The following is a 25,534-nucleotide window of genomic DNA, read 5'->3' as shown; positions in this document are numbered from 1 at the left end:
GTGTTTAGTTATAATGCAGTGAAAGTAAACGTTGAAATTGCCTGCCCGGAGATATCCTTCTGTTCGTCGCCGTCGGATACAGATCAGCTGTGCAGTTCATCATACATTGTACGAGGTCAATGCACTATCCTGCACACATTTCCGTGCATGAAATGGATTTACAACTAAATGGGTGAGTTTCTTATTGATAATATTCTTCATATTTCTCTAACAAACATATCCCTTACGTCCTTTAACACGATTATTATTTATTAAATTAGCTTTGCGAATCATTCGTCGAACTGTGTTTGGACACGGAATTATTTAAATTAAAATATCATTTACGTACTAGGTTAATCTTCACTGTACACCTTGCTTAAAAATTTCACATGTTACACACGAGGTGTCATGCACACTAGAAAATTAAAACGGCCGTCACGGTTAAATTATTTATTATTTCGAGTCCGAAAAATTTGTAAATATTCTTCAGACGTTCTAAAGTAAAGGTGAACAGCGTTTTTCTTAAAACTATCACTGTTACGTAGTAAAAAAAAATCCCGAAAGTTCTCGCTTCGTGATTTGTTCAATACTTCGAACGCGGCTCGAGTCCGTCCCGACCATCTGTCAAAGCCTCGTGCTGCGGACTCTCTCGCGGACTCTCTCTCTCTCTCTCTCTCTCTCTCGCACCGTCACCTCTCATTGGCCAGTGTTTTTCGTTAATAACTCGTAAACAAAGCCGCGGATTGCATTTTCGCAAAGGAAAAAGTTACTTCAAATGACCTCAGCTACCCCACATTTTCGGCTGTTAAAGTAATTGTGGAACACCCTGTATATATATAAATAAAAAAACTATATATATATATATATATATATAAATAAAAAAACTATATATATATATAATATATATAGTAAAAGAACTAACTAAAAATTTGTCGACGATTTTCTAGCATGATCACGGCGTTGCCAGTGCCCTCGCTGAAAGTCTTCCACAAAACTTACTACCAGGAAAAGGAGTCCAGAGTGACGAGCAGTCAACCTGGACCGCCGGAATACTACTTCTGTGGCAAGGTGAGCCACGATGCTTTCGCTATCAACGTTGTTCAGCTTGTCGCACACATAGGACAAAAATCGCTCGTTCGTCGCGACCTTCGCTCCTGCAAAATGGATAATGGATAATAATAAGAGGAACTCGCCACGCTTAACCCCTTAATGCACAGTTTTTTACAAAAGTACAAAAATAATCAAAATTTTTATTGCAATTTTGGATTTTGATGACATTGCAGAAAATAGTCGAATATCGTAATATTACACGCGCATCGACTTTTTTTATCTTTCTTTTCGAATTCCCGTTTCAGAGTAAACATTATTGTCAGTAAAAATATTTATGTAAACAGTGAGTTATTTTGTGATTACAGAAAGTAAACTTGAGTATATTGGATATTTATACAATTGGTATGATCTCTAATTTTCAGAATATTACTATTATTATTATTATTATTATTATTATTATTATTATTATTATATTTTATTTTACATTATATTTTAGTAAAGTATATATTGAAAAATGAGCGAATCAGAATCTGAATATGAATACGCTGTCGGAAAGCGGCTCTCACAAGGAAGAGATAAGACGTAAGTGATAAGTAGAAAAAGGATATATTTTATACTTGAATAAGTAAGTGTTATAGCTTACAATCCCATGTAAATGATAAATATCAATAAAACGATTGTTCTTTTTTTTGCTTTCACATCGTTATTTTCAATTCTCGATTGCATTCGAGCATGAAAAATTCAAGCAACATAAAGTACAACGCCGCTCGAATTATCTCGAGTGTTTACACAGTTTGGCCAGTTTAGAGTTAACTAGAGCGTGCACGTTAAGGGGTTAATATCAAATTAACACTGGCTATTCTTACAGGTAAACGCGTTGCACGTGGTGGTCGGCTCCCTCCTCCTAGGCGCCGTGGTCCTAGTAGTGGGCCTGGTGCAGCTGGCGCCAGGAGCGGAAGCGGCGCAGAACTCCACGTCCCTAATCGTAGCAGGTTGCATTCTATTGTCGGTAGGCGTGTTCCTAGCGACAGTTAGAGCCTTGTGCATCAAGAGGCAGAAATCCGGTCACAAGGACGAGACCCACCAGCGAAGCGTCACCAGTATAGACATGCTGTTGGCGCAGCTCAGGTGAGAGAGCCAGGCCGAAGGTCTTTCGCTTCGCAGCCGATTATCGCGAGAACTAAGAACAATAGGAAGAAACGATTTTAGGGCATCGTGATCGTCTCTTCGAAAGCTAGATGACTGCTCTAACGAAATACGTATTATATTTGTTCTCGCAGAGACTTCACCGTGTTGACGCCGGACGAGTTGGAGGACCTGGTCGGCCGGTCGACCTCCGCTCTGGAGAGCAAGATCCGCAAGCAGGGCCACAACACCAAGGTGTTGTCGGCCTCGAGGAAGGCCCATCCGTCATCGCCGCCGTGCTCGAACACACCGTCATCGTCGACGTCGCCAGGGACTAGCTCATCCATCCTCTACACGCATCGTTACGACTCTCGTGAACACAGTCTGGTTTAAAACAAAAACAAACAAAACGAAAAAAGGGGGCCGGCCGCGTGTCAGCCTCGTTTCTTAGGGACTACTTCAGTCGTCGTCGTCGCCGTCGCCGTCGTCGTCGCCGCCGCCATGCACGAGCAGCAGTTTTCATACTTAAACGATTGCACCGCTGCCTTTAGCTTGACGCCAAGACGTATATTTCGCGAGGGGGCGAGCATCGTTGGGAAACGATCGCTCTAACACGTCGGACACACGTGGAAAGAAGACAGCGTCCGATCGTTTCGGCAGTTTTCTAGTGGAAAATCAATCCGGTAGAAGGGGGGGGGGGGAGGGTAACACCACCAGTGAACGCGTGCACACAGCAGAGATAAAGGGACCTAATTATCGATTAAATCCACTGCCTTTCTTTCATTATCGTGACCCCGGACCCTTCGTACGGGACGCCGCAACCTCTTGTCGCTCTTGGGCTCGTGGAGTCCAGAGAGAGTCCCTAGATATTGCACACATAGAGACTGTCTCAGATCATTGGAATCGCCTGGATAGCACAGCCTTTATTTATCGTAGCGCGCGCCAACTTCTCGGGCAATGTTGATTGTCCTCCCTTCATCAGGAGACGAAATTAGTGCGAGAGCAGTAATCTGCTCCCGAGAAGGTGCCGCGTGCGACGATAAAAGGGCGCCCCGGACGTTCAGCTGAGACGCCCCGCTGTTAGCACGTTGAATGCCACGCCGGTTTTACAGAAATTGTCCGTGACGCCACGATGAATTTTCTTTTATGCGATACATATAATGTTGAAATATTATCTGCAATAGATAAGTTGTAGTGTACAACCATGCTTGACATGTTAATTGGGACAGGGGTCACCGTTTGAATTGACGATGGTAATAATACCAAATTTTAGATATTGACATTTGTTTGAAATTATATATATATTCCTATCAATTTGGGGGCGTCGGTCACCGGTGGCCCCCATGGCGTCACCCCCAAGTTAATTGCCGGTCACCGGTGGCCCCGTGGCCCCCATGGCGTCACCGCCAAGTTAAGCGCCGGTCACCGGTGACCCCCGTGGCATTCAACGTGTTTAACGAGCGAATCGTAGTGCACGGGTATCGCACGGGAAACAGTGGAATTACATAGTCGCAGACGCGGGGGAGGTATCATTTTCGTCGGCTTGGCCTCTGCACCGTCTACATGGCGAACGATAACGAAACAAAGATCATTTTCGGTAATGCGAACAGAGCGAATCTCTTTGTTTGAGATAATCACCGTCGGAGGCTTTGATGATCATCGAATGTTTTCGACCGTTTACGACATCCGTCATCTACCAAAGAGAGACCAAAAAGCTCAATTTCGTTCCGAGAACTTTATTGTGTTCAGAATCGTCGAGATATTAAGGGGGACAAAAACATAAATAAATGTATCATATGAAAAAGATGAAAAAAAAAGAAAAAAACAGAGACGTTTTTTGTACGAGACAGATGGCGAGGAGAGGGGTTTTAGAGGGTGAACCGCTATGAATTACTTCGTCGCGCTTGATATTTCCGGGCGGGTCAGCGTAACACTCCCGGTGTCGATAATTCTCGCGAGCGGCCTTGTCACAAGTCGGGATCGCGTTGGTTACCCGGGGAATATAGTTAATTAATGATACGTCTTAAGTGAACGCTCCGACACACCGCATCATGTACATGCACATATCCTCGAGCAGTTTAAGTAGCCGTAAAGCGATCAACATTTTCGAAACCGAACTCGCGACGTCTTTCACCGAATTCACGACCGAGATAACACACCGATCGTATAATAATACAAAGGTGTGCCGTTATATCTGGCGAGGTGATCGAAATTTCGTCTATCCGAACCGAGGTGATCTAAAGCCGATTAACCTGTTAAGAGCGGCGAATTTAGTTTTAAAAACCCCTCACAGTGCGCGGAATTAAAATCAAGCGATGACGTGTATACACGACGAACGCAGGGCGAAATGGTCCTATTACAAATTTTATGAAAAACGAGAAAGAACTAAATATTTATTTAAGAAAAACTTAACAATTTATTTCTGAAAAGTTATTGTTATTATAAATTTAAAAATTCCCAAATAAGATTAAAATACATGAACAAGAAAGACACGTGTAGAGAAAAAAATTTTAAGAATTTCAATTGAGTTCGGTACCGCAGAAAGTGGGTACCTTTTTTTCAGGTACATTTAGGCAATTTCTTCGCAAATCAATACTCGTTGTAGAAGTCGCGGCCTGTGCATGGAATTGGTATCGGGTCCCATCCCACCACCCCCTCCGTATAAAATACTTAGCAGTTCTATTGGTAATATAAAGGAAACATCCCACCAAGTAATATTCTTATTGTATTTGATTATAAAATTTCAAGTTTTCATAGTCGATGGGGTAATTTTATGTTTTTAACCCTTTCGCTCCGGCAGTCCGTTCAGCGGGAGTAGCGCTACTGAACGGGGTACCGCGCCGCGCAGTGTGCACATCGCGCATCGGTAGTCTTCGATGTTCGCACGTACGTCTTTCAATGGTACTCTGGAATTGTCTCGTATGTATACTTTTTTAAGAGTTATGTAACATCTGTTTCGTCATATTATATAGAAAAACATAAAAATGAGTATATTGTGGGTATTCAGAAATTTACATATTAACAAAAGTTACTATTATTATAAATAAAAATACAGTTAAGGTAATTAGATATCAAATTATACAATAATTCTTAGTACTATAACTCTGTATGGTAGATTTTAAACCAAGGTGTCACGCAGAGACCAACATTACAATCTTCACATTCATATCGAGTCTCGCGTCTTTTGTCGTTTGCGGTACAAACGACGCACCTTCTATTTCGGTTTTTTCTTGTTGGTTTATACAGTGAGGGAAAATGCCGTTCTATTAGCCGTAATGGATTGTTATTGCCTTTTTGATGAGGATAAGTATTATTCATATGATATTTTTGCAATATTTGTCGGATTAATTCTAAGTGAAATTTGGCTATAGATATCGGTTGTTGTGTGTTATGTTTATATAGACAGTATGCATTCCACACGCATATGTCCAGCAAATGGAAAAAATATTTACGATACCATTTCATAGATTTACGTGTCGAATTTATAGTGCTAATCACCATGTCTACTTTGTCAACAGAACCCATACAATTATTATAATCTAAGACGCGTACTGGTTTTTGAATTTTCTTTCCTCCACGCCTAACAACCGTTGCAAACTCTGAAGTATGCATGGTGGATAACATATAAACTTCTTTCTTATCCATCCATTTTACAGCTAATAAATTTTTAGTTGAACGGGAAGATGCCTCTCCTTTTCTCAGTATATCAGTAATCTTTGGCATTCCTCGTCGTCTTTTTTTTACCGTCCCACACGCATTTGTATAATTATCATACAATAAATTAAACAAGGATGGGCTTGAATACCAGTTATCTAGAAAAACAGTGTGTCCTTTTCCTAGATAGGGCGCCATTAGTGTTTCTACTATCGCTCCCGATTTGCCGATTTCCTTATTTTGGCTGCTGCTCATAGTCGATGAGCCGGCATAAATAATAAGGTCTTGTACGAAACCAGTTCGGCAATCACAAAGAATGAATGACTTGATGCCAAATCTACTTCTCTTTGAAGGAATATATTGTTTGAAGGAAAGTCTCCCTTTATAGAGAAGTAAACTTTCATCGATGCACAAGTCTCGGTAAGGATAAAATGATTGGCTGAAATTATTTCGGAGCATATCGACCACGTTCCTTATTTTATATAATTTATCATTGGGAGATATATTTTGGCTGAAATGTAGCATCGATAGCAATTTAAAATAGCGGTCTCTAGGCATAATCTCTCCAAAAATATCACTATGTAAGAGTTTGTCTACACTCCAGTATTCCCCTAAGGATAGCTTCTTATTGCGTGTCATTAGAAATGACACTGCAAAAAAGCGGTATATTTCGGATAGTGTCGTTCCTTCACCATCTTCCATATTATTGTTATTTTTTTTTAACCAATAGTCATTTGTTTCATTTACAATGTATTGCACGAACTCTTCTGAAGCAAAGAGCAAAAAGTAATCAATTATTTTCGCTAATCTGCTAATGTTTACTATAATTCCTGTATTTTCAGCTGTAAATGGATGTATTTTGGGGACGAATGTGTTTGTGGTCCACGAATCGCAATAGTCGTTATTGTGTCTCTCATTATTTTCTACTTCTGAGTCTGAGGTATTACATATATATCTTCTATTTTTGTTCAGAGTGAAATTATCTATGTTTTCACTCTCGGAACCATGTTCGGAGTCGGTTAATCCATTCAAAAATAGTATGCTTTTTGAACTCCGTCCTGGCATTCTAACAAGGATGAAAATAAAATAAAAAAGCAAATTTTACACAAACCTACAATTAAAAATTTCCGATAAACGTTACTAACCTCAACATCGATCTTAACTGTAAAATTAGACAATAATATTTTTAATCTATATCTTGTCCGACTTAATATCGGTTCGAGAGATACTTTATATTATAATCCTTGTTTTCTAAAATAGTTTTTTGCCTTACAAATACTTTACCATCCAATAGAAAAAAATTTTTAATTTAGTTCAGTACGAGCTATTAGATTCAAAAGATATTCTACCGGTATAGTAGATTCTGTTTTCTAATGGTCAGCGTAGATGGCTTCGCGGACGCCGATTATAGTCGGCACCGGTACACACAGCACGTCGCGCGGACACCGACTATAACCGGCATCCGTACACACAGCACGTCGCGCGGCCGCCGACTATAGTCGGTGTCCGTAGCGAAATGGTTAACGACGAGTAAACACGTCGAACGCACCGTAATAGAGATTTGGTTTGACGTGTATACACGAGAAACGCGCTTAACTGGTTAACGGCATGAAAAAAAGAAACAGCAGACAAAGTCGTTTGGCAATCGAAGAGGCGTGGCTCCGCGCGATGAAGAATATGCGAAACATCTTTGATGATTTTCTGATCGTATTTCGAGAGTCTTTGCCACCCCCGCCCGACAGGGGTGGAGGGAAAGACTGTAAATAGATTGCGACAGCGAGTTCCTGCAGATTACGAGAACGTCTTGCTAGTCTCTCTATTTCGATGAAAGGATATATCCGCGCGGAGAAAGATTGAAAGGACGAAAACTAGAAGATTAGCATCATCCCCCCATACGACAACGACGAAGGACATAAAATACCGAGTCAATTATGACTCGTACCGAACGTTCTTTTGTTATAGATAACAATAGACGTAGTTTCTACATGTTGTTACAATGATATTTCTATATATATACAGGGTGTCCACAATTACTTTAACAGCCGAAAATGAGGGGTAGCTGAGGTCATTTGAAGTAACTTTTTCCTTTGCGAAAATGCAATCCGCGGCTTTGTTTACGAGTTATTAACGAAAAACACTGGCCAATGAGAGGTGACGGTGCGAGAGAGAGAGAGAGAGTGAGTCCGCGAGAGAGTCCGCAGCACGAGGCTTTGACAGATGGTCGGGACGGACTCGAGCCGCGTTCGAAGTATTGAACAAATCACGAAGCGAGAACTTTCGGGATTTTTTTTTACTACGTAACAGTGATATTTTTAAGAAAAACGCTGTTCACCTTTACTTTAGAACGTCTGAAGAATATTTACTAATTTTTCGGACCCGAAATAATAAATAATTTAACCGTGACGGCCGTTTTAATTTTATAGTGTGCATGACACCTCGTGTGTAACATGTGAAATTTTTAAGCAAGGTGTACAGTGAAGATTAACAAAGTACGTAAATGATATTTTACGTTAATGATATTTTATTTAAATAATTCCGTGTCCGAACATAGTTCAACGAATGATTCGCAAAGCTAATTTAATAAATAATAATCGTGTTAAAGGACGTAAGGGATATGTTTGTTAGAGAAATATGAAGAATATTATCAATAAGAAACTCACCCATTTAGTTGTAAAATCCACTTCATGTATCCGACGGCGACGAACAGAAGGATGTCTCCGGGCAGGCAATTTCAACGGTTATAAACCTCGTCCAATTCCAAACAATATTAAAAACTAAAATATATAAACTTACTATTACTACAACTACTAAGAAATAATATTTTATTAATTGTATTGTCTTTTAGTATATTTCACTTTTTACAAGTCAATTCTCTAGTTTTAGAGAACACGCGTTCTGCAGGTCCGATGATGCCATTATACAAAAATATTTCCTGGTAAACGCAGATATTTTCTTGTATCTTTTTACATTTTCTCTTCAATAGGTCAATGGATCTCTAGTTTTCAGTTTAAAAGCAGTTCTTTTAAATAATTCGATTGGGACACTTTTTTATTTTTCATTAAAACATAATTATCAAAACCTATCTAAAAATTTGATTCCTTTTTCCAGTGTGGAGGTTGATTGTTCAGGTGTTGACATAACCTTGACATACGAAGTGAAGATAAATCAATTGAATCGGTTAAAGTTGCTAATCTCTGATTAAATTGTCTTATGCTGAAGCGAAATTTGTGTCGCTTAAAATTGATAATTCACGACACCGTGGATCTGTTATTCAATTGAGTTATTAATTCTTCACGGAGGCAATTTTGTATACTACTTTCGTCCGGAAAGTTATACAGAAAAGTGGTGAATTGTTTTTTAATCACAATTACTTTAGAACACTGTTACTTGTTTTTGTTCGTGTAATCTGTTCAACATTACATACGTAGAGTTTCACCGAATTTCTATTTCCATTTTTAATTTTTTACGGTAAACTCAAAATATTTTGTATGGGCAAAACACGGTATGTTGAGAGTGAGTTTTTGAAGACGTTTCGCATCGAAAATCATGTTTGCCGCATTACCGGTGATGACTGCAATAACATTGTATTCTGTATCCCATTGCACAAATGCACCGTATAAATAGTTAGAAATTGTTACAGCCGTTCGATTTTCTACTATTTTAGGAGTTGCCCACAGAAGTGTTCGTACACCAGAACGAAATTTGTTCAATTCAATTTTATTAGTATTTACATAACATTGTTTTGTAATGTTTTTACACATAATTGAAGAACATTTCTTAGTCTTCAAAACTGAATAGGAGTAGATACAGACGAATCTTTTTTCTTGAAGTAAATAGAGCATGTCTATTATATGGTACAAATATCGGGCCACAAATGTCATCGTACACTTAATAATAATACGAATTAAAAGACTATTAATACTTCATAGGGTTAACTTTTGCTTGAATCACAGCTTGTAATCACTGTTGCATTGATTGCACAAAGTTGGAACTAATTTCATTGCTTATATCCTCCCATTCAGATTTTAAGATGTTTTTTAATTCTTCCCGGTTCGCGCGCGAAATCGGTGTGCTTATAATTTTTCGATCCAAGTTCGATCCACAGATGTTCAATTGAATTAAGATCTGGAGACTGAGTTGCTATCGTATAGGAAATATTATGGATAAGCCATTGTTGTACTAAATACGATTTCTGTTTAGAATCATTATCTTGGTAGAAGTTGTAGTCATTCAAAGTTCTAAATTTCTTGGCACTAACTTTTAAGTTATTTTTAAATATATTTAGATGAACTTAACATAACCTTGACATAGTCATTTTCACATCATGTCAAGAGTGTTACAGAAATCAATGATCGAAGCACTGTCCTCCATTTTTTACTATTCATAGCGCGGCATATGTAGATTGCATTTTTCGAAATTTCTCGATGTCCTCTCATAAAGGTCCATTTATACAGACCAACACCAGACAGACTCTGTTCCATCAACCATATCTTAGATAAATAAACGGGGCCTACCATTTTCAAACTTCTTGAGACCTTGCCTTACACTTCCGCGTCTCGCCGACATATGCTGGCTCAATTATCCCACTCTCCCTGCCGAGACCCTGCATTAGACCCTAGAAATCACTGGTACTAACAGGTCACGCTCAGTTAGGAGTTCAAAAAAACGGTGTACTTTCAAAATTTTCTTCCCAAAATTTTTAAGACCTTTTTCAACCAATATTCCTTTATTTGAAGAATCAGTCTTTTTATTATTAATGGTATTCTTTGATTTAAAAATATGCAGAATTGTGTAAGTTATGGCAGTTCTCCTAAAAGTTTTCTAAAAAAACATACTTCGCAGTGCTCAGCTATACTAGTTCCACGGTTATCTGAGATCATATACGAATAATATTATATTTTTTCAGTTGAAAGTCCACATTTGTCCTTGAACAAAGTATTTTTCGAAAAATTGATTTTTGACAAGATAGCAGGCATTCAAAGTGAAAGTTTTGATTTTTTATGAAAAATAGCTAGCTTTTAGGCTATAAAAACCAACATACTCAAGAGAAAAAATCCTTCGTTCAAGGACAAGTTTTTTGTGTGCCAAAAAGGCTGAAACAATTTCGTCGAAATCGATTCAATACTTTTCGAAATATCCTGACCAACACAGTTACGAGTGTTACGAGCCGAGGACCAAGCAGCTTTGCGTGGCCAGAGGTTGGATGCGATTGGGAATTTTTATAAGGGAAATTGCGTGGACCAACCGATGCTTGTTTAGGCACAGTTGACCACCTAGTAGTCAGGATAGGATTGGTGGACCAACTGATGCTTCTTTCACCACGGGTGGCCACCTAGTAGTCAGGATAGGATTTGTGGAAATTGAAGTTTGGAGCGATAAAGGTATATCTTCATGGGTTTGTACCAACTACTGCTTCGAATTAGGAACTGGAATAATTGAATTTTGCAATCAAAGTAAACTGGTAAAAGATAGTATATTACAAGTTTTCTGGTGTGTCGCGGATTCAAGATCATGGTCCCAGTTTGTCGCACTGGGTGGGCTGGGGCTTGTAACCCGGTAACGAGTACCTACTCGGTTATTCGGCTCGAAAGAGAATTAAACTCGAAACTAACCCGCTTTCTGGTCGCGTTTGGGCCCTTTATATACGATTCCAGAACGGTCGTCGTCGTACCTCTTTGAAGGTACTTGTCTCGCAATAGAGAGAGGGAGAGAGAGAGAGAGAGAGAGAACGGAACTCGAGTCGAATGAAACTAGCTGGAAAGGCAGTGGCCAGCATACCGGTGTACATTACTATGAATACATTGTAATGCTAGATTAAAGGCGACTTTTTTATTTCTAATTATTTATACATGAAATTTTTTTGGTATGATATATTAGTAAGATTCCAATTAAAATGGGACCACACACGACATGCTTTAGATTATATTTATTCACGATACGCTGCAAATAACTTACTTTATTCCATTACACAAATTGTAATTATAACAAAAAAGCATTTGAAAAATATTAAAGGCAACGTTAAAGAAGGTGTGAATGTCATTCAAAACAAAATATCAGTGTAGTTACGCCATTCGCGGACTTCGATTCCACTGTAATTCCGAGGAGCCAGCGACGATTCGATTGTAATTTCGAGGAGCCCATTCCATGTCATGATTCGACGGAGATTCGATGAACGAGCGTACGCGTTTAATGGGGAGTGTGAAGGAACTTTTTCCATCAACCATGGAATTTTAAATCAAACTATTTTGCATGGGATTATGACAATGAATGATGCAGGACTTCCGAGATAATGACATTCCACAGTGCAAAAGCACCACCTTGCTCATAATACAAGGAAAATTACAGAAGTTCGTATTTATATACGATAGTAAAAATTTGTAGCCAATTTATACACTATACAGTTATTATTTATATGTATAACAATGTGTTTTTCTTTATTGTATAACAATTATACATATACATTGTTATATATAAATACATTGTTATATACGTATAACAATATATTTTTCTTTTATTATATTATCATCACAGCGATAATAAATGATAGAAATAAAATGATAGGAACAAAAAACGATAATATCATCACTTACAGTTATAAAAAATTGAATGTAACGATTTCGTGCATCAATTGCCATTAGTACTAATCAAGGGTTGGTACCAAAATCCCTATCGTAAGTATCAACTAATCCGAAACGAAAACTACTAATTCTATGCATAAATTTCCTTCAAGAAAACTAATGCGTGGCTTACAGTACCTTTTATTAGCAATTCGAACTTGTCCGGACATTGCATTCTAGAAGATTTATGAAACAACCGGAAAACAAGATATATCAAATGTAAAGAGACTTTTAAGACACTCGGACGCTACCAAGAACATAACACTTCAATATGCGAAAAATATAGATTTATGTAATCGTGAACTAGTAAGATACACAGCTTCTGATTTAGGGCACACACGCACACACGCACACACACACACACACACACACACACACACACACACACACACACACACACACACACACACCTGGGTATGTTACCACAGATTCAGCGGCATTTGTATAGTTCCAGCAATTTTACTTGCCATCTGTAATTACTTTCTAAATTTTTATTTATCGTTACCGACTGTTATGTATCTATATCACAGACTTAGGATTTACAAATTCTCTTTTGTTTCAATCATTGCAACATTGTACTACAAATAATACCAAAATTTTCATAGATCCACCATTCTTCCTTCTCATTTTGGACTGCATAAGTACTGCGCAAAGTATAAGATATGGAAAAGTACTAAATTTATTATAGTTTTCTAAAGTAAAAAGTATTTTTATTTTAGTTGCATTTATTACATCATACCACGCGGTAGATTATTAAATAAAAAAAAAGGCAATGCCAATTTCATATAAAGGTGCAGATCTTTCTCACCGTATAATTCGCTTAAAAATAATGAAATCATATGATTTTCTATTTTATGTTATTAATTCATGCTACACTTTGCTGTAGATCATCCGAAAAGTAGAAATAAAATGTTGACGCAAAAACTAAAGTCATTAGTATTGTATGTTGCAAATGAAAATGTGAAAGTGATTCACATGCGCTCTAAATTTAATCTTCCGATAAATAAATGGTGTCCGTAACAAATTTTGCAAAATAGCAAACACTGCAAATGGTGTAAAAAAGTGTTTAAATCGACATTAACACTTTAGCATAAACAAGCGAGATTTGCGTTTGTTAATAAATATATGTTATGGAATCAAGAATGGAAAAACGTCATGTTCTTAAACGTTAAACGTTTCAATTTAGACAGCCCAGATGGTTTCTAGTTTTATTTGCATAATTTACTGAAAGCAAGAGATGTACTTATGAACCGCAGTTTTGGTGGCGGAATAGTTACAATTTGTTCTGCATTTTGCTATACCGCAAAAGCTGAATATCAAGCAGGATGAATTCTAAAACCTGTATAGACCTCCTGGACGATGTTTTGATTCCGTTTATAGAGAAACGAGTCTCAAAAACTTTGATTTGACTTCGCTTTCAATCCTTGCAGTCACGGAGGCGGTGATGCATTGCGAATCATGTACATTTCGTTAATTGTTGGGAATTCTAGTTGATGAAAAGTTTGGATAGTGGACTGTATGGTAAAAAACGCTGACGTAATGAAACTAAATTCTAACCAATAAGATTGATACAAATGAGATTAATGTATGTAGTTTCTCGTGCCGAGGATATTGAAAACTCGTTCGGTTCAAATAACAAAATTTATTAAACAATTTTCTATCCCGCACTTGTCACCAGCCGATTTAACATTGGGCGACCCTTTCAACGGATCCGTGGTTGTAGGAATCGGTCGGTTGAACAACATTTGGCCGATAGTCGTTTATCGATAGCTCGCTCGAAAATTCTGAAGTCGTGTCTTATGTCGTGTGCTATGCCGTGTCCTCTTTCGTGTCTCTTTCGTGTCTCTCTTGCTGCTTCGGAGTATCGTCCTTTTATCGCCTCGCGCGGAATGCCTCGATAAGGCCCCGTTTGGGGGAAACGTCATCCCCATTCGCTGATTGACTTGAGGGAGGAGAATCTTCTCGAAAATCCTCTCCTCGGCGGAGGACGCAAGCCCACCCTCAAGTCAATGTTGGGAAACTCCCGAAAAATGCCGAAAACAGCTGAGAATCCCGGAGCGAGACGTTATCCCGAGGCAGCATGACGACGTGGGCCCGAATAGTCCGCCGCGGATTTATGGCCCTTGGCCTGGTGACGGTCCCGATGGCCCAAGGGGGCGACCGATTTCTCGAAACCCAAGTCCGAGAGTACCTCGAGTGTTTCGCACGTGCGGCGCAAGGGATGCGGACCCTTGCCGCTGGCCGTTTATGGGGACGGCGGCATGTGTCCTTTCGGGACCGTACAATGTACAATAAGATGATCAAATATGATGATGTGTTGTGAAGCTCACGAATGATACGATCAAGCGATCTATTTATGGCTACAAATCTGTAGTGAAGTTTGCAAGCGCAACAGATTAAAGCGAACGTAGACTGCAAGCGAAACAAATTACAAGTGTAATCAATAATAAGCTGCAAGCGTAACAAGAATTGCAATCGCAAAGATTGTTAACTCAATGTCGCAAGCAGAACAGAGATTGCAAGTGCAAAGATTGTTAACTAAGTGTTACAAACGGAACTAGACTGCAAGCACAGAAGAATTACAAGCGAAAAGAGTTCGATCGCGATGTGCGTGCTTATTTATATCGTCATCGGCCATCGATTAGGAAAGATAGAATGGGGTTTTCGAATATTGGGAGGACTAAACAGCGCTGAAAGTTCGTTACAATGCACGAGAGCAATGCAATAATGAACAGTGCTGCATAGGAAATAACAGAAAATAGGTAATGGATTTGATATTGGGATTATTGGAAAGATGGTCTAGGCGACAAATCATCGCGACGATTCAAACAAAAGACCGTTTAATGTGCATAGTACAGGTCCTTTGTCTAGGCCGGCGCCGAGCTCGAACAGCTGAGCTCGATTTTGTGTATAAAAACTAACGTCGTGCTAGAGTTCTTATACACTGACTCAGGTGACATCAGCGACATCAGTAAAACAAGGTGATCGACTGGCGATCTAAATTTATCGATTTGATTTTAGACATTAATCAAGACAAATATTACTAAAATCGCATAAAAATATTTTAGATACAAGAAGTTATAAAATAATTAAAATAATCATAAAATAACAGAAATAAAACTGAAAGACGATAGCAATAACTAACTTTCTCCTTCGAAGTGATATGTATTAGCACTGACGAGCATGCAGACATTTTATCTATCAATCCTGTGATTTGTGAAATTCCGCCAAAAAAGTATCTAAAATACATTAAAAGAATGTATGTTATACGAACATTCATTTTGTGCACCTGAATAGAAAATTCTAATTTAAAATTAAGATTGACTTAAACGTAATAAAAATCTTTGCAAATTCAATGAATATAAAACATGACATTAAAGTTTACTAGAATATCTGAAACTCACACAAATTAATTGTGAACTGTATAACATTAATGTGTTCACAGGATTTGTTGGGCATTGCAAAATAGCGGTTTCAAAGTGGACGTTCCATGGTACCAGTAGAACCCTTATGGTGGTTCTCGGAAATATTAGCTGCTACGTCACTGAAACGTCCAGAAACTTTATTTTAGTTTGAATATTTATCATTCACTTCATTCATAAAAAATATATAACGTGGCAAATTATTAAAAGAAATTTAACTGCAAAATACAGGATGTCTCTGGATGGTATGTACAAGCTGGCACCAGGTGATTTCTTATAAAAAACATGAAAAGAATATAGAATAACTTGTTTCTGTTTGGGATTTAGTTTAAAAAAAAATCGAATTTGAGAATTTGCTTTGTACATACGCGCTCTTACAACTGTAGGCGACATACAGTGGCGGTTATATAATTACGAACACTTGGGAAATGAAGCAACTTTTTAAATACTGAACTAAATAACCTGAATTTTTTTAGATGATAGAGAGATCAGTCTACTAGTCAACGACTACAATACTTTTTTCAATTTTGATATTACAGTAATTTCTCCCGAACTTGCGCCACATACTTCAGTAAACTCAGCTTCGCGTTGTGATGTTGCTACGGCCCTGTAATTTATCGGTTTTGTTGCTACGCCGATGCTAAGATTCGACGGAGTCGTCAAACGTGTGATGCGTCACGCGACGCGGCTTCTTTGATTCGAAATCATGGAAGACAACTCATAATACAATAACATAACTTTTAAAAATTTTTATAGTTTTCCGAATAAAATTGGGACCAAACATGATATAGTTTGAACAAATATTTCTGATTAAAATAAAATCAAACACGATGTAATTTTGATTACATTTATTTATGAATACTTAATGTGTAATTCATTTGATTCTATTTGATTATATAAGTAAAATATATACATTGATATACATAGTAATAATAACTGTACATTAAAAGACTGCATTGACATTGTGCATAATTAGATAAGTGCAAAATTATATTCTGCATTAATTTGTTTTGTTGCGTATCATCCTTAGAATTGTCTAGTATCATGGCCTACAGGCAAGCGTCGCGTCGGCGGGTGGCCATCTACGACGCTTTACCTGATTCTTTACCTGTTTTCTTTTACTTTGATCATTATTCCATTGCTTTATGAATATTGCCGTTGATACGCCGTAAAAACGATTCGAATAAGAGTAACTAGTTGTCTCTTGTCCTCGCAGGAAAACGTGGCCTTGTTCTTCGTTGCCACGTCTGCAACTCATCCGTTGCGCTGAGTTTCGAGTACGTCGTATCTAAACAGTGTGTTTTTCCTCGATGTTCGATCTGTTAAAATTCCAGGGTTAATGGAAAGATAGAGGAAACTGTTCATTCACATCCTCCGTGCGTAGGCTCGTCCTCAGACTGTAATCGAACCGACCCATGGCCTCTTCCTGCCGTCATCTAATTCAACCATGCATTTTTACGACCGTCATCTAACTTAGCCATGGTCTTTTTCTTACCGTTGTCGAACGTAGGCACGAATATCATAACTTTAGTGATATTTTCTTTCGAACGACATACATACCTTCATACGTTAAGAATCGGTTTTTCTAATGCTTTTTTCGCAAATCAAATAAGCATGTTCTAAAGCATGTCGTGTTTGGTATCATTTTAATTGGCAGAATCTGACCAATATATTAAATAAATTTTCATGTATAAAAAATTGGAAATGAAAAAGTTAAATCATCGTTTTTATTCTAGCATTACCAATCTATTCATAGTATTCACGTACATCGGCATGCTGGTCGCCGTCTTTTCAGGTATGTCCGGGACAACTTTCTCTCTCTCTCTCTTTCTCCCACCCTCTATCTCCCTCTCTCTCTGAAATTAACATGTTTTGAGTAGCTATCCAACACATTAGTGTGTTGAGTAGCTATCGTAATAAAAGTAGCTTGAAGGTGATCTTTAGAATAATCTGATAGCTGATAATGGTCAATCGATTCTTTAATTAATATTGCTGTCCCTGCATGTGCGGTATTATCTGTGTGAATTATGTGATAAAGTTGGTATTTAGGTATTTTAAAATATGTCCTCTCGGTAAAATGGGTTTCACTGACCAACATAATGTGTATTAGATTTGAGTTGAGGAAAATTTTTAGCTCTTCTTTATGTTAGACTAAGCCGTTAGCGTTCCATAGAGCGATGCGAAGAAATTTAGCAATTGAGCTTACCATTAAGTGTTTAGAATATGTTTAAAATCATGCTATTTTGTTCATCTTGTTGATTAAAAATTGTTGTGAAATCTTTCAGGAATTTACTTAGGATACTGTTAAAGTTTTCTTCGCTCTTGAGGTGTGATGATGTGTGATCGTGGGTGAAAAAAAAATGAGTGTTGATACTACCTCGGGTGATGTCGGCGTACCTAAGTTCTTGTCTGTACTTTTTATTCATGACTCTTGTGGGATAGTGGTGGGATTTGCCATTGGTCTTAGTTGAACAGTTGATGGAAGTATTGTTACCACGATTATATGAGTATAGAGAGGCGCTGGTAATATTCGCAGCCTTTGTAATTGGCCGAATGAGGACCTCCACATAACGCACATATAGCTGGCGTGTTACTATCTTTTTTACAACTTGCTGAGTTATGTGATCCGCTGCATTTGACACAAGTAAAGTATTTGTTGCAATATGTTTTTATGTGTTCGTAAATTTGACATTGGGTGCATTGCACAGCATTTTTGGTTTTTCTGTGAGGTTCTATGGCAATAATGCTGTTCTGCAGCTTCTGAATTTTAAATACTTCCAGGTTGTTGATTGCATGTTCCAAGTCAATAAAGAATAGATTTAATGGTTCCTTGGTTTGTCTCTGACTAGCGTTAATGATATTTTTAGCATTGTGACCTCAAGCAGAGAGAGAGAGAGAGAGAGAGAGAGAGAGAGAGAGAGAGATAGCTGAGCCGCAACATATTCGGGGCTTGTGGAATGATGAAGATATTTGATAACTATTTTGTGTGAACGTTCATCTTTTAATTAATAGGAAGCTTATTTCTTTTTTTTTTACATATATTTTACAAGTTATCTGTAAGTGTCAGGGAGCTAAGTGTCACTAGTGCTAATTTTAATGTTATTGTCTGCCAAACTTTAAGAAACAAATTTTTCCTTCACCACTACTTTGCTTAAATTATTGATCATTTCAGCAAATCTTTCAACCCCATATATTAATATACGTGGAAGTTTAGAGATTTTTGTTACATTTGTACTTGGTCTTGGTTCGTGATTTTCCACAGACGTTAGCTGGTCAAACCTGTTATTTATGACAATGGCTGTTGCTTCACGGTTATTTCTTCTCAGTAACTTACATATAGTAAATACTACCTAATTGACGCTCATATTTTACACAAAAATGGACAATTTGGGAGACGATGTACAATTAAGTATAGAAACGCGAGCCGCAAGATTCGAATAATCGTACTTCCGCGAGGAATTATTATTTTTGACCGGAAAAGCCTTACGTTTGCTGAATTGTGCAATATTTCATCTCCTAATTAGTCGGTTGAAATGTGCAGAACTCAGATTAATAATGTGAAATCAACTCTTGATTTGATTATTTATTATAGAGTTCCAGGTTATGTCCCATCGGAATTCCAATGAGATGCAATTTTTGACAACACTAATATCAGTAAGTGCTCTTTAAATTTAGGAAATTTTAATGCATTGAGGCCAATGTCGCTAAATATGATTTATTTTTACACAACGAAAATATCCTCACTCGCGTAGATTTTTACAGACGTACGAAATCAATGACAGATCTTGAGTTTTTCAGCGTGAACTTTGAAAATAAAGTTGATGCTGAAGTTCAGGACGAAACGTGTGTTTCGGATAATTATCCTATTTCTGTTTGTGTGTTGATACACGGAAACGTTATTACATCGGAAAGTCTTTCAAACTTGTTACCAAACATACACATTGGCCTAATTATGAATCGGTAAAGTATCGTGACTTCCTCAGCTTAGAATATGAGCATCTTCTGCAAACGCTAAATATGAATTCTTCATAAATGTTTGAGAATCTATAACCTCCATTACTCCTCCTAAAAAGCTCGTTATTTCAGAAATAAAAATAATTCTGTCTCATGGTGGGACGACAAATGTAACAGAATTAAGCGTCTGAGGGGAACATCATATAAAAATTACTAAAGCATTAATAAAGCATACTAAAAGCATTAATACTTCTGCTATTAATGCTTCTATTAAATCATATTCTAAATTTAATAGAATATAAAAAGTACTTCGCCTCAGCCAACAAAGCAATTAAAAAGAAAGAAAGAATATTGCTTTAGAAAATTTGCCAAAATTATTCATTTTCATTTAAATCTTACATATGTGTGCAATAAGTGCAAAGTATTTAAAAATAAATAGGTTGTTCAAAATTATATTAATTGTTCTAATTTCGAATTAACCGTACCGTCTTCAACGCTCACCTTCCGCTGCGAGCGTATCAGCCATTTTCATGTATATAGTTAGAATAATAAATCGAACAGGTAACTCTAAACTCCAATCACAACACGGTACCCAAACAGGAATTGCAAAACCTACTGTCTGAACATGTGATCTGATACTTATGGCGAAATGCGTACTTAATAAGCGAAGCGATAAATATGTTTACATACATTGTAGTTATAATACTGGAACGGACTCACCGATGATGAACTCGTTGAAATATCTGTCACTTGCCACTTGTTACTCATCCACTCAGCAATCTGACATCGCATGTGTATTTGTCAATTAATGTAATTGCATTTGTCAATTATGTAATAGAAATTAGTACAAAATTTTTATAATATGTTGCGCACGGCGCAAAGGAATTTCCGATAGTTAAATGTGGAGACGGAGTAAGTTTGTCGCTTGAAAATAATATAACTGTACTTCCACAGTGGACGTAAACCGATATTTAAAATGGTTGGAGCACGGCTCCGGATTAGCGCAAGGGCGCAAATTAAAACTCTGAATTGTCACCTCGCAGGGGAGCGTTAACTATAAATCCGTCGTTATCAAATGTGCGGCAGTATATGTATATTCAGTATGAGTCATTCACCTGCGTCGGCGTCGAGCTGGAACAGCTGAGCTCGACTTTGTGTACAAAAACTAATGTCACGCTAGAGTTCTTATACACTGACCCAGGTGATATCAGGAAAGACGAGATGATCGACTGGTGATCTAAAATTGATCGATTTGATTTTAGACATTCAGAATGATGAACTTAACAACATATTTCAATTCATTTGGTTTAATGAACTAACTGTATAGTCTACAGCTGAGAGAAAAGCTTTCGTCTTCTCGTCAGCTTTTAATAGTACCTATAGTGGCTTCGGTACGTATCGTACATAATTAAAGAGTTGGTAGTACAAGTATTACTATACTACTTTTATGCTTGCTATAAGCTAAAACAATTTGCAATATTATTCACGGTTACAAATCATGGGTTTAAACGTGAATGTAAAATGTGGAGTTTTATCAGAATCTGAATTACAATCACGATGTACGTGAAATGTCATATAATAGAGATACCATATCCTGTACACAGTTGCATATATTTGCGTTACAAAAATGTGAAGATTTGCGAATACTCCAGAAAGTGAAGAAATAAGTTGAATGTGTAACACACAGTTTCTAAAAAACCGGTTTATTATTCTTCTCAGAATTTCCAAATATCTTTGAAACCTGTAAACACAGTCAAAGTTTACGAAATGATTGAAAATAATTGTCGATAGGCAAGGTCATTTTCTTGAATGTATTGGGTCTGCATTGTAAAATTCATAGTTGTGTCGGATTATTGCTTGATAAATTGCGAACCTTCGGAATCGACAACGGAATCGCCAACGTATTATAATTTTACTATAAATGGAGAGTTGCATTCTTAAATGGAACATACAGAGTTGTGCAAGCTTGGTAGTGTCCAGAATATTTCGTAGTACGCACACGAAATAACAGAGTTTCTTTAATGGCTTAAATTTGGTTTCAAGGAAGCAGTGCACCACAAATCTACATGTTGTTCGTCGAAGCAACATCGTTCGAAATGTATTAATAATAATACTGCACCCTGGTTTCAATTGTCCAATGCAAATACCAATGGATTATTAAATACCTTGAATCGTTTGATATTGGGACGACGCACTTCCAAGTATATTAATCACAGGCAGATGTAGCTTTATTAGAACAATGTTATAAATACTGTTCCGTTCAAAACTATCAACTTTGATTTCCAAAATATTTGAGAATGATCACTGGTTAATTAATACACAAAATACATTCGAGGATTTTCATCAAGAGGGGCAGCACCTTCTCAATTGCAAAATTTCAAATATGATGATGGATATAACAAGCGTGTAACTTTCAGTGGATTCGTGCTTTGTAAACGAGCAACAAATTAATCACATAGTGAAGAATAATAAGACTGGACGATTCCTGGTGGCAATTCAAGTAGAAATATGGAAACTAGAAGTTTGTCTGATAGAAGATCTGCGTCTTTTACCTTGAACTCAACTGATTGAATAAAGATGAACGTTGATGAGAGATGCAATTCTTATATGAAGAGTCAGTTCAGCGTCCAGTAGATATCGAAAAGACTCCGTTTCTGTGTAAATGTAAACTAAATTAATCTGAAGTCCGACGATTAATTTTTCAAGCAAAGATTACAAGATTACCATTGGATCTGTATTGGGCCAAACTTTATTGAATTTATTCAACATTCTGGAACATTTACTACTCGGGTGAACTGGATCGGAGGAGTTGCACGGAACTGCGTATATCGTCTATGAACCAAATTGTGAATTGATGACAACAAAAGTTATGCAAAGGCAGTCTTTCGAAATCTAAAGACGTCGCATCGTTATCAGCGTCGTTACTAGAGTTGCTTTAAATAATCACATTGGTAAGCTTAGTAGAGTGATTCTGATTCTGACGCGATAAAATCTGTTACGAGCCGAGGGCCAGGCAGTTTGGGTGGCCGGAGGTTGCATGCAATTTGGAATCTTTTTGGATGAGGTGTGTAGACCAGCCGATGTTTATTTCGACACGGGTGGCTACCTTCAAAGGGGTTAGGATAAGGTGGTTGGAGAACTTGGTGTTAGGGTGCCTCGTAACTTTGTTTAAAAGAAATAAGGATATACCTCGAGCGGCTGAGGTATACCTTGGTGGGTTCTTACCTACTACTAGTTCGAAGCAGGAGATGGTAATAATTCAAGTAGAAACCAAAAAACAAGTGTGAGTGTGTGTGTTTGTGGACTCTAAACGCGCTCTCAAGTTTTCGCACTGAGCCGGCGGGGGCTTTCGATTCTAGGTTGTTACCTCGAAGATTTGGTTGAAAGAGAATTTAACTCGATCTTGCTAATGTTTCCGTCTCAACGAATGTCACGAAACTAAAATGGTAGTGGGGGTGTTGCTACGTGGTCCGGTTCCAGAACGTTCGTCGTCGTGCCCCCTCGGAGGTACTCGACTCACGATATACAAATCCACCCCCGGCTGGCTGGTGCCAGCCTGGCGTATGCCTTCAGGAAGGAATATAAAAAATACGTGGGAAGATTCCCCGTATGTTATAAATCAAATACTCTATATTCATAAAAATCATGTTTACATGATCGATTTGGAACATTTATTTCATAAAATCTATAAGACAACATTATTGAGATCAAACCGTAGTCTACTAACTTGTCTACTAAATAATATGCAAAATGAGAAAAAAAGTGCATCGAATGTTTTCAAGTAAACTAGAGCATTGCAGAGTTAATTCAATTAAGTAGTTTCATTCTTAGATTCTTTCACAGGTAGTGTTATTGGTTTAAACAGGTCTGTGTTTCATATTGTTTTATATTCACCGTAGTTATTTTTCTCAAATGGAATTACGTTTGTGCGTTACATATTTGAGAACGGAATTCGTGTATTTCGAAACTGCCATCTGGTACTACTATTGATTGTGAAATATATTGCATTCGTTTTAGATGTAGTACAAGAAATATATAGTCTGGAAATAAATTCTTCATGCATAACTTACTGTCGGTTTTCGTGAACGTTTTAAAACAAAGTTTTAACAACGGAAAATGTAAATGTTTATTGTTTTTGACGTTATACAGGCCATAATAAGCTTTGATCGTTGCAAAACATTTCTTGAAAAATCCTTCTCACAAACATTGTCTGTACTCGTAATGATGCCGTATGCATTATATATTATAGTGTATTATTAGATTACAAGCAAACATTTCAAATAATTGAAAATATAGTTTCCGTTTTAAAATGTACTTCTAAAAATTTAAAACTGTATTACCACCTTTTTTTATAATTATCGTTGTTATAGTCCTTAGCGATATCTCGAAGGATTTTTCTAAATTGTTAATTTTACTGATCTCCAAATAAAGTGTCAACCTCTTTTCACTTTGACGTCAACTATATCCTCAATTTGTTTCAAAGTTTTGAATCTACGCTTGATAAAAAAAGTCATATTTGTTAAAAGCAATTTCAAAATATATAGTGACGAAATATTGTTTTTCAACTAAAATTACTTTCTCTAAATTCTCTCATGTTTCTATTCTATACATCTTGAAACTCATTTTCATTGGTTTTGTAGAAATTAATATTTAATGTTATGTTTGTTGTATTTGATCTCTATGCCTAGGTAATGGTGGGACACTCCTATATCCTTGTTTTTAAATTTCTTGCTTAAACTTGACTTTATTTCCGTTAGATATGAACAACTTATTAAAAGATCATCCATATATGTACGGGCAATTCCGCCGCTGCGGCTGTGTCCTGCACTTCCAGTGAGCCTCGTACTGATCCTCTTCGTTCTTGTACGGCATCTTCCACTGCAGAAAGCGTCTCAACTCCTACATCCGCTAAGAATTTCCAAAATATTTTCGGACGATTAACTTTATCGCGTTAACTTTATGACATCTTCGGACAAAAGGAAGTTTGATTAGACGCTGTGGTGTCGTGCTGTGATACTAGCCATAAAATTCAGCGTATCAAGTCAGTGCCGTATTAGAGATTCTTATTTCGCATATATTTAAATGCACATGTATACTATACATATTGGAACGCACGAAGTGGAATAGTTGACACGTGACTTAATACATATAAACATTTGTGAAATAATTTACGGGTACAAGTGTCCTTATTATAACACATACTGAAGCATGTGTACACGAAATGCACGTCTATACGCATAGATGTATGCTTTGCTTGTTTTTCATTTTCTATTGCTCGCAGCACGGTATATGTACGTTACATTTTTCGAAATTTCTCGCTTTTTACTATGCATCTTGGCGGTGAAGTGCTACAAACTTATTCGACTGCGGCTTTCTTTCGTATTTTGTTTATTTTTTATTATCTTGTTTATTTGTGTAGAAATTTGTTCAATATTTAAACAATATTGAATCCGTAGAGACTAGGAAAGGACTGAGCCTGATGAAGATAAAGAATATCGCGTACCGTATCTACAACTAAGATTATAATTACTCGCTTAACTCTACGACTCGTAACGCTCCTCACTCAACGACTCTCGAACACACTCTGCCTGCCTTTTTCTCAAAACGTGGTGATCGCATCCGCCGGGTCTCCGACGCCAAGGGTTTTTCCTATCTGACCCGGCCTTCGCCAACGTTTCTCTTTTATTGCCTACCCTAAACACAAAGTCTTAGAACTACGGTCTTAAGCCTAAC

At 37.4% G+C, this 25,534-nt stretch overlaps 1 protein-coding gene across 1 annotated transcript; it reads left to right on the top strand.

Annotated features, from left to right (window-relative positions):
* Positions 1-927: 927 nt before the first annotated feature.
* LOC143262248 (uncharacterized) lies at positions 928-3,098 on the top strand. Its single transcript, XM_076528163.1, has 3 exons — positions 928-1,047; positions 1,898-2,157; positions 2,310-3,098. Exons 1-3 carry the CDS (start codon positions 928-930, stop codon positions 2,545-2,547), a joined length of 618 nt encoding a protein of 205 aa, XP_076384278.1. The 3' UTR covers positions 2,548-3,098.
* The last annotated feature ends 22,436 nt before the right edge of the window (positions 3,099-25,534 follow it).

This window comes from Megalopta genalis, unplaced genomic scaffold, assembly GCF_051020955.1.
Source record: "Megalopta genalis isolate 19385.01 unplaced genomic scaffold, iyMegGena1_principal scaffold0101, whole genome shotgun sequence".
NCBI lineage: Eukaryota > Metazoa > Arthropoda > Insecta > Hymenoptera > Halictidae > Megalopta > Megalopta genalis.
Note: the sequence above shows the minus strand (reverse complement) of the source record. Positions and strands in the feature narration are given on the sequence as shown.

Coding starts and splice junctions, on each gene's coding strand:
- LOC143262248 (XM_076528163.1), top strand. CDS start 928: ATGATCACGGCGTTGCCAGTGCCCTCGCTGAAAGTCTTCCACAAAACT. Junction 1,048..1,897: donor AATACTACTTCTGTGGCAAG/GTGAGCCACGAT, acceptor CTATTCTTACAG/GTAAACGCGTTGCACGTGGT. Junction 2,158..2,309: donor ATGCTGTTGGCGCAGCTCAG/GTGAGAGAGCCA, acceptor TTGTTCTCGCAG/AGACTTCACCGTGTTGACGC.